This window comes from Etheostoma spectabile, unplaced genomic scaffold (genome assembly GCF_008692095.1).
Source record: "Etheostoma spectabile isolate EspeVRDwgs_2016 unplaced genomic scaffold, UIUC_Espe_1.0 scaffold273, whole genome shotgun sequence".
NCBI lineage: Eukaryota > Metazoa > Chordata > Actinopteri > Perciformes > Percidae > Etheostoma > Etheostoma spectabile.
Genome location: NW_022605577.1, coordinates 443228 through 455613, shown reverse-complemented (window position 1 = coordinate 455613; position 12386 = coordinate 443228). Strand labels below are relative to the sequence as shown.

At 41.6% G+C, this 12386-nt stretch overlaps 1 protein-coding gene across 2 annotated transcripts in view; it reads left to right on the top strand.

Moving 5' to 3' along the window:
* The window catches only part of pigg (phosphatidylinositol glycan anchor biosynthesis class G (EMM blood group)), a 99034-nt gene that overhangs the window by 80956 nt on the left and 5692 nt on the right, over positions 1–12386 (top strand). For both annotated transcript variants that reach the window (XM_032510887.1, XM_032510886.1), the window contains 2 exons: positions 4537–4846; positions 11153–11316. In XM_032510887.1, coding sequence (XP_032366778.1) covers positions 4537–4846; positions 11153–11316 — 474 coding nt within the window. The remainder of the gene's footprint in view (positions 1–4536; positions 4847–11152; positions 11317–12386) is intronic.

Below are 12386 nucleotides of genomic sequence, written 5' to 3'. Positions count from 1 at the left end.
TATTATTTTATGGATTTCACAAATTTCAGAATGCCGTAAAACGGTTACATCTGAGCATGCGCAACTAACATCTGCACTTGACTCACATTTGGTAGTGACACCGGTGATTACTTTATAACGCTAGCTTTCCTGGCATAGTGTAAATCACTATTTTATACCACTAACAAGGCTCAAAATATATAATACCACACTTCCACGGCAGTATAATAAAGGTCCGTACATATAAACAGAAGCACTGAGAACTTTGTAAGTGTACAGACAGTTTTTTAAAAAGATAGATTATAAAGTAGTACATTAGCGTTCATGTTTACATGCAGGCGCCATCTTGGAAAACAGGCATGACCAGTCAAACCACAAACGTTGTGTTTTAGTCATGTTACTGGTTGCGCGGCGTTCGTCGTTTCAAGATGGCGCCCGGAATTGTCCTTTTAAATAATGTGACGATACTGGGTCTAGTATTAAAACCACACTTAATTGTCTGTGTACCTGCCTAGATATACATGATATACAGTACATGATATATGATATAATTCATAATAATGAATGTTGAAGACCCCGCCTTGTCTTATTAATTTGACTCTCTGGAAGGATTTCTGTTATGTTTCAGGGCTGTAAATCCTCATGTAATCTCAACAAAATGATGCCAAAAATAACAAAATGCACTCTTGGCATTTTACTTTATGATAAATGTGCTCTGCTGGAGAGACTCAGCTGTACACCATTATCACAACAACTTTGGCTTCTTCTTTGTTATTGTTCTGGGATAAGACTGCGCCTGCTGTGACCTTGGTGCTTGCTTGGTGGTCTGAACTACAGCATCACGCTGAAGGAAAATCACAGTGCTTTTACAAACTCCTCAACATAAAATGACGACTATGTGTCTGAATAGGGTTGATAGGATTGTTGTCTAAGTCTAACGACTTAACAATTACTATAGTCTGGAACAAATCGTCACATGCCGCTGCTTAGACTGGCTGTTAGCTTGCTTACATCTCTCTATTGGAAAACCATGACTTTCTATTACTGTACAAGCCACTGTACTTCACAGGATCAGAGTGCAGGGACATGAGGGGGTTGCAGGAGTCATGTTTAGTGTTGTGGCATTTCCTACTGCTGGCCTGTAGAGTTTAGCTAAAGGAGTGTAGGTCAGTAAGGGCTTGGAATAGTGGAAGAATCTGATAGGCGCTAAGCTGTGCTGTGTGATGCACTATAATCAGGAGACACTTAAACGAACCACAGACACTTTTAGGGGGGGGGCTGCAATTGAGGAGATGGCATAAGCCGCAAATAGTCTATAATGCTCAGACGTGGAGGAGGGCTTGTGCTTGTTCTGCTTCGAACACGTCAAAGTAAACAAGATTTCCTTTCAGCGTTCAGAATTTTGCATGCCTTATTGTTTATTGTTTCACACTGATGTGGATAAGTACCGCAGTCTATCAGAGGTGAATATATTCAGGTATCTGAAGGGAAGGCTTCTCCCATGTAAATCTAGTGTTTTTCCCACCCTGCTTTCTATTGGTAAAGGACAGCCACATTACGTGCGTGGCTTAATGCTATTTTTGTTGAGGACAAACATGCCCGACACAAAGCTCACTTTGTAATTCACTCATTTCTTTCCACCCAGCACAGTAGTTAACAAGTAGGCTCGGTAGCTCACATCCATCACTGTCCTTGCATAAAATCCAATCCAGGCCAGGTTTTTCACTTTTTCCTTTGCATAAAATAATGATGAACACAATCCCTGCCACATTGTTAGGGGAGTTGTGAATAATAAAGAATAGTGCTGTACGGAGCGTATTCCTCCGGTTCTTTCCTCTCTTGGAACAAGTTACCATGACAAAAACACTGATTAATAATACATGTCCAATACATACTCAACTCCTTCAGGGTCAGTTATTATCCTGTAGTACTTATTGAATCCTGCTGCAAAAGAAATGTCCCTTTGCTCTGTATTAGCCTTCTCTTGAGAAGAAGCATGTCATGCTTGTGAACAGAAGATTTTCTAAATGCGTAAGAAGGTTTTGAGCCATCGCAAGTTTGGAAATATTACCGGGAGCTACTTTAAATGGGTGCTAGATATAATCTGGGATGCCGTCGCTAAGGGTATACACAACATTGTATGGTGGATGGCTGGGTTAATCTCTTTGTGTTTGCAGAGAATACAATTAAAAGTCTCATTTTCCTCAGGCTGTAAATCCAGCGGCTCCCTAAACTTCATTAGCTCTTAATGCTCTTTATTTCCCCTCCATCCATTCTGATGTAGAATAAAACTTTTCATCGCCATAGCTCTAACCACTCTTTTGTTGTATGTCGTCTATTTCACACGGGTTGATTTACTCATTCCTCTTTTTTTTTAACAAATATTGAAAAATGTAAGCTGATTTGAGGTGACAAAAATAATCTTTAAGTTTCGGTGGATCAGCGCACGCGCTGAATGCCTGAAATGGAAATCGGACTAAATGTAATTGCCTTCGTAATCCAAAGCGATTTTCCTTTTAAAGCTTCGATTTTAAGCGTATAAATTATTGATAGTTGGAAAATGATTTTTGTGGAGTAAGCCATTTAGAAGGAGAACAGCCTCATGGAAACGTTTTTTTTTCTTAACCCAGACCTGCAGGGCATACATTATGGGCCTTACCCATCTTTAAATCTCTATTAAGTCTTGCTGACATGAATTTGAAGCCTAAATCTATTTTAGCATTAGGAATGAAACCTCCTGTTTTCTGGAAAAAGAGATCCCACTTTTAATCTAACCCACCAGAGCTAAATGACCAGGCACAGCAGAAAGACAACCAGTATTACTCAATAATAAAACTCAAGTGAGCACAACAATTACCGAGCCAACTGACAAAAATATTTTGACTAATGATTGAAAGAACTTAGCATCGGTTTGTAAATTGTATTGATTTAATTGAACATTCACACTTTGTTGTCACACAGACGTTACACTTAACTCTGGCAATTTAATTAAGTCACACAGGTGTTTTCACTTATGTTTCTAATTAGACCTCTTGTGTGTGTGTGTGTGTGTGTGTGTGTGTGTGTGTGTGTGTGTGTGTGTGTGTGTGTGTGTGTGTGTGTGTGTGTGTGTGTGTGTGTGTGTGTGTGTGTGTGTGTGTGTGTGAGAGACACGGACCATACAGCTCAGATGTGAAAGCATCAGCACACATTTGCATTTACATTAAAGCGTCTCCATCATGTTTCTTGGTATTCTCCATTCGGCTTTTTTACCTGTTAGTTTTTGTCATTCACTGCACATGTTATTAAAAATTGGAAGCGGAATATACACAACAATGACACCTGCAGTGTGTGTGCTTCCTATGAAAACAAACCTATTGGCCCCTGAAATACCCAGAATGCTGTGGAGCACGCTTTGTCCTGTAACGTACAGTACAGGGCTTTATAAAATACATTCCATTTACAACTCGTGATACTCAAAAAAAGAGAATTTTGATATCAGTAGCAGGCAGCTGGAAAAAAGTCATATGTCACAAATAACTTGTTAATAACACATTTCTCTCACGGGCGCCTGGGTTGCTCACCCGGTATATACAGAGGCTTAGTCCTTGGTGGACTGATGCAGGTTCGATTCCGACCTGCGTCCCCTTTGCTGCATGTCGTTCCCCCCTCTCTCCCCTTTCATGTCTAAGCTGTCCTGTCACAAAAAAAGGCCGAAAATGCCAAAAAAACAAGTTTCTCAAATGATAGCGATGCAGAAAGTACAACAGACAACAGACAGAGTGATGGGTGTGAGAGTCTGTTTTCCTCAGGCGATACGTTGTGTCTTCCCGTCTCATACCTTTTAATTATTAATGTTACATTGACACACTGCATGCCGAATGAAAGAAGGGTTAGGAGTTACAGAAATATCAGGAAAGCTGTCTAACTAGACACAGGGTTGTGGAATTAATGAAAATAGGGAACTTTGAAAAGCTGTTATAGCTATAACTGGCTGAAATATGCAGGAACGACATGTACAGTAATTCGGACTCCGATCATTGGACTGCTGTCAGTCAAATGAAACATGTGGTTTGGAGCTTTTATACTCCGATTTTCCATATATGATGTTACAGATGATGTCATATTTATGCATTCATCAAGGCTATCTCTCCACAAGCAAATGTCAGAATAATAAGATCAAATTTTCTGTCTTCTTTTCAAAGCTTCTGTCGGGATTTTATGCTCCATTGCATTTAATTTGTTAGTTGGTCGTTTTGGTTCTGTTAATTAGTTGGATTTTATTCTCCTTGTTCATTGTTTTGCATCTTTTGTTGTCACCTTTATTTGATAGGAAGCCTTTTTCTTTGATCATTCAGTATATAAGGTCTGTATTAACTGGTGTCCCAAGACCCAAATATGTGGCTGTTTAATTGCTAAATGCATGGATGGGTACAGCAGGCCTGTCAGAATCCACATCCCAGACTCACCCTAATTACTCCAATATTGAGTATATCTGAGTTTTGTAGAGAGAAAAAAATCAATACAGGCTTACTGCAAAATGCAAAAATGACACAGTCTGTAATCTTTCTTCTTTAGGGGAACAGTGGAGGCACGCTTTGTTTACGTCTTCATCTTGGGCATCCTCTTCACGGGCACCAAAGACTTGTTGCGGTCCCAGATCATCACAGCAGATGCCAAGTTGAAGAGCAGAGGATTATGGGAGATCTACAGCGGCTTGGTCTTGTTGGTTTCCCTGTTGTTTCGGGCTCACAACCTGCCGGTCCTCTGCTGCTGCCTGTTGATCCAGACCCTCATGGCTCAGTTTATCTGGAAGAAACTCCACTACGACGCAGCCCAAACCACCATCATGCATTACTGGTTCGGTCAGGCCTTCTTTTACTTTCAGGTAAGCAACTATGACGATGTCAGTGATAGAGAGAATTACAGCTGCTTTGTCTGTCAAAGGGGGCTGGACTGGAAATTCAGAGAAAAAGTGGTCTGGGATTGGCTCCACACAGCTCTCACAGAGCGTTCCCCAACAAGTCTGATACCGGCGCTCACTAGGGCTGGGTATCGTTCAAAAAATGTCGATACCGGTACCAATATCAATACCTTGACTTTGATACCGGTTCCTAAATGTTACTTTTTTCAATACCAGTTTTATAAAATAAAAAGAAATTACAACATTACGGCACAATTCATTTTAATTATTTTTCAGCTTCTAAAGAACGTCGTGAATATAGACTACTCAAGCTCATTTTCTTTCCTATAACACATTCGGATTTTCAATTTATTTTTCTGTAAGATAGGTTCTCTTATATTGCCTCTAGAGTGAAAAGAGGTAGAACCTTGTTTTCCCATAGGGAGTTGGGTTGGGAACCGTAGGGTCGCAGGTTCAAGTCCCCGTACGGACCAAAGTATGTTGGTGGACCGGTAGCTGTAGAGGTGCCAGTTCACCTCCTGGGCACTGCCAAGGTGCTCTTGAGCAAGTCACCAAACCCTCAACTGCTCGGGGCGCCTTTCCATTTCCCCACTCTGACATCTCTCCATTTAGTGCTTGTGTGGTAATTCAGGCCTGTGTGTAATGTGTGTAAATTGTAATTTCCCCTTTGTGGGACTAATAAACGACACATTTTTATTGTTATTATTAATTTCGTAAAACTGTGATATACTGCAAAAAAACAACAACAAAAAAACAGTGTTATTAATTTAAGGTCTATCACCCTACCCCTATTGGCAAATTCATATTAGTGTTGACAAGGTAACTAATGTCGGAAGTAGTCAGACACCAAAACCTCAGAGGAACATTTCCCCACAATGTTACTAATATATATTACCAACAGTTTTATCGTCAGAGTAATAACAGTAAATAGGGCAGTGGGGAGCTCGGTGTTTGATTAAATTCAGACAAGCTTATTTGAACTCCCCCTACCAACCTCTCCAGTTTGTTGCTGATTGTAGTCCAGACCGGTAAAGGTCCACCCTGCAGTAAATCTAAAAATAAGTCTTGCAGTTATCAAACCATTACCAGTGTACAAATTATAACCAAGAAACTTTATATGTTGGGGCTGACTCCAAAAGGACAGAGGTGTCAAGATGCGAACCAGAGCCAAAACCCTCACATATCTACAAAGGAGAGTTCAGGGAACAACAAATCAGCAAGCAACTTTTTCCTTGTCTGATTGTAAAAGACATCTAAATTTAACGCCCTGACATAAAGTGTTGGATTGTAATAGCTGCAGTTTTGGGCAGAGGAAGTGTTTGTGTGTAAATGATGTTACTTTGATCCTGCGCTGGCATGAAGACCCACTGGACTTGTTGTTTCCTGCGGATGTGTTACGGTGTTATGAGCTATGAATGTTCCTCAAAGGCAGATATGATACCTGCCTTTTGATTTAACCTCCACCCCGGGCAGATATTTGTTTAGCAGATGTGTGTTGTTGTTAACACTGGACTTCAATATCGCTAGCAATTTAATACCCGCCATCAGCCTCGGGTCATTAAGACCGTGATGAGCTCTGGATGGAGTAGACCACCACCAGGCAGTTTTCAGCCTAGGCCTAATTACAGATCTTTGAGTAATAACGTTCTCAAACGAGCTGTAACCGTAATGGATCTGTAAAGCGGCAACATGTGTGATTTCAATTTGCTTCTCTGAAACAAAAGCTGGTTGTCACGCACAACAATCGAAATGATGTTGAATTCAAATCTAATCAGCGGGCACAGTTACAGTTGGTCAGTGAGCTCTGGGCCGCAAATCTTAGAGACATTCATGTGGAGTCGAGAAACACTTTTGCTGTTGTATTTTCAGAGGCTTCGTTGTGGATATTGGCAGAAAGCTGTGGTTTTCAAAGTGCCCTTGTTGCTTGGCAGCCAAACACACTAAAACACAAGAGGAATTATGGGAAATATTCCAGGTAACCTCAGATGCAGACATCGCTAGTGTCACAAAAACGTTAAATCCTGTCACATGATGAATTAGGTACAGTGCTGCTGATGAGTATAGGAACCCCTGCTTAAGTTGACTAGGAAGAGGAATAAAAATATCGTCTTTTGGAAATTATTGCCTTAATTAAAAAATGAGGAAAAAATACGACCTTCAAGGACATCAATTTGCTTTGTGAATAAATGATGTATCGTAAAAAAAATAAATGTTCTGGGGCGGCCAATAGCTCCCTCAGTTGGTGCGCTCGCCCCATGTTGGCTTAGTCTTGCATTGACCCGGGTTTGGGTCCGGCCTGTGGCCCTTTGCTGCATGTCGTCCCCCCCCATCTCTCTCCCCCTTTCACGTATCTCTACTATCTCTATCTAATAAAGGGGGGGAAAAAATAATAATAATAATCTTTAAAATAAAATAAAATAAATGTTCTTCCTTAAAATACAGGGGCATGAGTATACACCCCCCTATGTTAAATTCCCATAGAAGCAGGCAGATTTTTATTATTAAAGGCCAGTTATTTCATGGATCAGGATACTATGCATCCTGATAAAGGATTTGGAATTAAAATCCCCCCCCACACACACACATCCTCACATACCCTTCACCATACCTATAGATAGGCATGGGATACTTTCCATAAAATCATCTCTCAAATGCAAATCAAACCAGCTGTTAGGCTGACTGAAATAACACCATGCCAATCCCTTGGTATGTGCCAGGGGGGGGGGCTATTTTAATTCCAAAAAGGCCAAGGGAACTTTATCAGGATGCATAGTATCCTGGATCCATGAAATAACTGGTCTTTTTAAAAATAAAAATCTGCCTGCTGCTATGGGAATGTAACACAGGGGTGTACTTATTTCTGCCCCCTGTATTTTAAGGAATAACATTTATTTATTTATGATACATTATACATTCGTTCACAAAGACAATTGGTTTTCTTAAAGGTTGGATTTTTCCTCATTTTTTAATTAAGGCTATAAGATCAATTTCCAAAAGATGATATTTTTATTCCTCTTTTTAGTCTACTTAAGCGGGGGTACCTGTCCTATATATGAGCAGCACTGTGTCTCACAGTAGAAGTTTTGTGCTGTCTACGTTTGAGCCGTCCTGCTCATTTGAAGTGATGGATGAGTCCGACTTTGCAGTGGATTTTCTGTGGATTTATTGTCCCAAAACCAGATGGTCAGTAAAGCAGCAAGGAGGTGTTTATTCTTCACCAACGAGACAGTTTGTGTTGCCACGTGAGTAAGGACGAGTCACCCCGCTGGTACGGATTCAGATGCAACCTTCTTTATATTAACATGAATCATCCCAAACATGTTTTTAGAGCACAGAACTAACCTGAAATCCCAGTAAATAGACGAGTTACAGTAGCTATTTCTATTTGGAGCTTTTCTTAGCATGCCATGCATACACTCCAGCGTGGAGCTTTATTAGACCAGTCCCATTCTGACAGTTGTTACGACAATTAAATTTGTCAGAATATCACTCCCATTTCTTGCACTTGATGTTGTTGTTTTTCCCTGGATTTGTTTATGAATGACTCTCCTTATATTTAAAAGATCACAGCAGCATTTCAGCAAGAAAGCAAGTAGAAAATATCCATATTATGCAGCCAACCAACCTTTGCTTAAAATGGAGCCAGCTGTTAATGTTCTTTTCCTCTGTGATCAGAGACGTGTGCACAGAAGGGAAATAAAGCATTACGCGATGTGTTGCTGCTAATAGATCATCATTGCATTCAAATTGAACAAGAAAGACATCTTTGACGCCTGCTTTTTCTGTGTATGTGTGTTTGTGTGTGTGTGGGAGCATACATACCGCAATCACAGTGAATTCTAAATGTAATCATCACTTGTTATGCGCATGGAAATTGAATTTGCTAAGTATAGAACACTAACAAAATTGAAGTACTGTAAGTGAGACAATTTAAATTTTGCAGGAAAAGACGCGAGCAGACGTCACAGCGTTTCTCCAAAGTGCTGTTGGTTAAGTGGCTCGGGTTGATCGATTGGTCTGAAGGCTGCATCTCTGAGTGTGAACAGGGCGCAGGTGATTTCAGTAACCTGCATGTGCCATCCAGAAATCAGATTAAGCGCGCGAGCGGCACAAATTGATCATGGATTACCTTGCCTGTGAGTCCTTTATTGTAGGTTTGGATAAAGATGATTGTCCAGGGAACAATTGTACTCGAGTTCACGTTGTTTAAATTCACTGGAGCTGAGCAGCCTTTCTAGTGAAGAACGTGTTTAACCTGCTTATGACTTAGTGTCCACATAAGGGCCTGTGTCCGCATAGTGAATTCCCTAGCCGAAGTGGAAAAGACACTGGCGGTATGAGGTAAACGGTATATGGACACAGGACCTAATGTGTTTTTCTGCGCACCCGTGTCTTTTTTTACAATTGTTTTCAATTTCAGTGGGCCGGTCATTCAATGTTGGCAAGTGTTGTGCTTTTATCACTGTGAGCTTATTGTTAGCTGTGCAGTCAACCCCCTTTTAACATAGCATTACCTTAGCTTCCTACCTAATGTTAATGTTGTTGTCAAACTAGTCTATCTCGACAACATTTCCTTTTTCGGGGTTGTTCAGGTGTCGCAGGAAACTCCACCGGATGTTTGTCACCTTCTGCTTTCTTTATGTTGGCGTTCTAAACTCCGGTGGATTTCTGAGGACTATGGTTACCTGGTCCTCAGATCTCTGCAGGGTAAATCCAGACAGCTAGCTACACTATCTGTCCAATCTGAGGACTATGGTTACCTGGTCCTCAGATCTCTGCAGGGTAAATCCAGACAGCTAGCTAGACTATCTGTCCAATCTGAGTTTTAACAAAAAAAACTTTTGAACGTACACATGTTCCACCAAAACTCAACACCATTGCTCCGTCTGGCACTTAGCATCTCCCAACACAATTGTGGTTGGTTTAAAGAATGCCAATAAAGCACGTTTTCCTTCCATCCCAGAATACCGTGTAGACTGGCCAAGACCTTCCTCTGCAGTACTGGGAATGAACTTCTGGCAAGGCGAGACTATGGTCAAACAAACCGGCGGGCAGCGCTACAAATGGGGATGAAGCCCTACCCAGCACTATTCTGCCAGAGTAAAACGCTATATGGACACAGGCCCTTATGATCTGCACTGGCCATGGACCAGGCCCCCAGGAAGTCCGCCGGGGTTTGAAGCAAAATGAACATAGTGACCAAACAGTGGAAGTACAACTTCCATGTCCGTCACATGAAGACTTGTGACACAAAAACATGGCGAAAGAGACGTCTGTAAATCAGTGGATACGATTTTTGAGCATGACAAGCCCCCCAAAATTACTTCTTTCACTATCATTATTCGATCCATTTGTTCCGATGACATTTGGAAACTCTAGAAGAGCCGCACGATTAAGTCATTTTAAGCCCATTCTAGTTAGCAGAACGCCAAATGGAAGCATCAGGGAGGTCTCCAGTGCTTATGGTCAGTGTGCCTGCTCTATGGGCCACATTTAGCTGCGGATTTGGCTCCATAAATAGCTTTTTGCACCACTGAGCAACTCTTATAGGAACAAGAGGGGCTCCGCCTTAAACATTGTATCCAGTTCTTATAATACATCAATGCCAAAGACAGACCTCAGCACATACTGTTTCTTGATATTCTTTCATTTAAAGAAGCTTTGATTCTCTCAGATGCTGGTTGAGCTTGTGAAGAACCAAGCTCAGAAAAAAGTCCTTTACATATATTGATTTATATATTGGCTATGAAAACATTTTTCATGACATTATCACATTCAAACAAAGGCATATTTTTGCTTATGTAAATATATCCTACAATAGCCTTTAGCCTACGTTGTGGCTATAAATCCTGATTGCATAACAGTGATTACATCTTCTAAAGCTTGAGAAGAAACTTCTGAACATGAAAAGAAATACACCAGAAATAAATAGGTTTTATGCGTGTGCTGGCACATGCGCTTGTACACACTTACACAGTAGCCTGAGTGCCTCTAACAAGAGTCCAGCAGACAGAAGTGTGTGCTTCCATTGTGTGAAGCTTTGCTCAGGGACTGGAAAACACAAAGAACTACTGGGCCTCTGGGAAGTCGGCAGAAGCTCAGAGTAATGATGATAAAGCATGTGGCCAGTTCTTAAGAGCTCTGAAATTCTTTCAAAGCTTCACCCACAGATCGCTGTGTACTGTCTTTTTGTCTGTGCAAAGGTTAGCTATTCCTGCAACTTGCATGCTAAAGGTGATGCTAAAATAAGATTTATTTGTGCTCTTGCAGGGAAATTCCAACAACATCGCCACCGTCGACATCTCAGTCGGCTTTGTTGGACTGGAAAGCTACGTGGAAGCCCCTGCCATCTTCTTAACGGCCCTCAGCACATACGCAGGTCCCCTGCTCTGGGCGTGCCACCTCGTCTGCTTCCTCAGCTCACAACGAGACCGGTAAGTGTCAGTTTTAAAGTCACTGTATGGCGGATATCCATCCAAGCACCCCAGGGCTGTTTATGCCGTTTCCAGGGGGTACGTGGAAAGCTCAACTCATTAACATTAACTCAACAAAAAATAGATAAATGAAAAATAGAAATCATGATTTGAATTAACAAGACTAGGTTGAAACATATTACAAGGCTGGATTGTGTATGGATAGTCAGCAGCGTGTATAATGCAAATTCCTGGATATTAAATGTTCTTCTGAAATTTCCAGTAGTGGCCCCAGTGATTATTCTTAAAGTATACCGAAGCAATGTGAGAGACACGGACATACTGCATACTATAGGCGTTTCTGCTCAGGCGTTACCCGTTGCAGCATTCTCCGAAACGCCAGGGGCCGTATAAACAAAACATTATGTGAAGAATCAAGAGGGTTACCAGAAGAATGCCATAGACCAAACATGGTTGCACGTTCTGCTATACAGCTCCTTTCAAATAACATAAAGTTCATAATCCCTTCATAAGGACACATTTGGAACAGGTGGTGCCAATGCAAGGGGTTCTTGAGCTCCTCTGATAGGGCAGCCAAAATGCGGCAACCACTGCTCTGGTATAATTTAATTTGAACATGCTACTCTCTTGCACTTTGGTTTCTATCGTGTGTGTGCCAGCACAGCCACACATCATCATCACTAATACAGTTACTTGTGAGTGTTGTTGTTTCTTTTTGAGTCCTGTCTGTGGGTGGGACAGTACAGGTGCATGGAAACATTCTGGTAATTGGTGTACTCATGGCAACAAGGACACTCGCTTGCAGGGCATCAGAGATACATGTAGACAGCTTAACCTGAATGAGACCTTAACTGGAGAGAGGCCAGTAGCTGGGTTGCTGTATGTATGTGTGGGTGAATGCAGCCAATAACTACAGCTCCCTCTCAGCGGGAGGCCCCTGCACAGGGCTGAGTGATGAGGTCTGTGGCTGGGCAACAGCTGCCCTGCTGATGGAACCAAAAGGAAAGGGGCGGGGCCAGATGGGGGGGCACGGGGTGGCACCAGCCTCCCCTGAAATACAATTGCGCCCC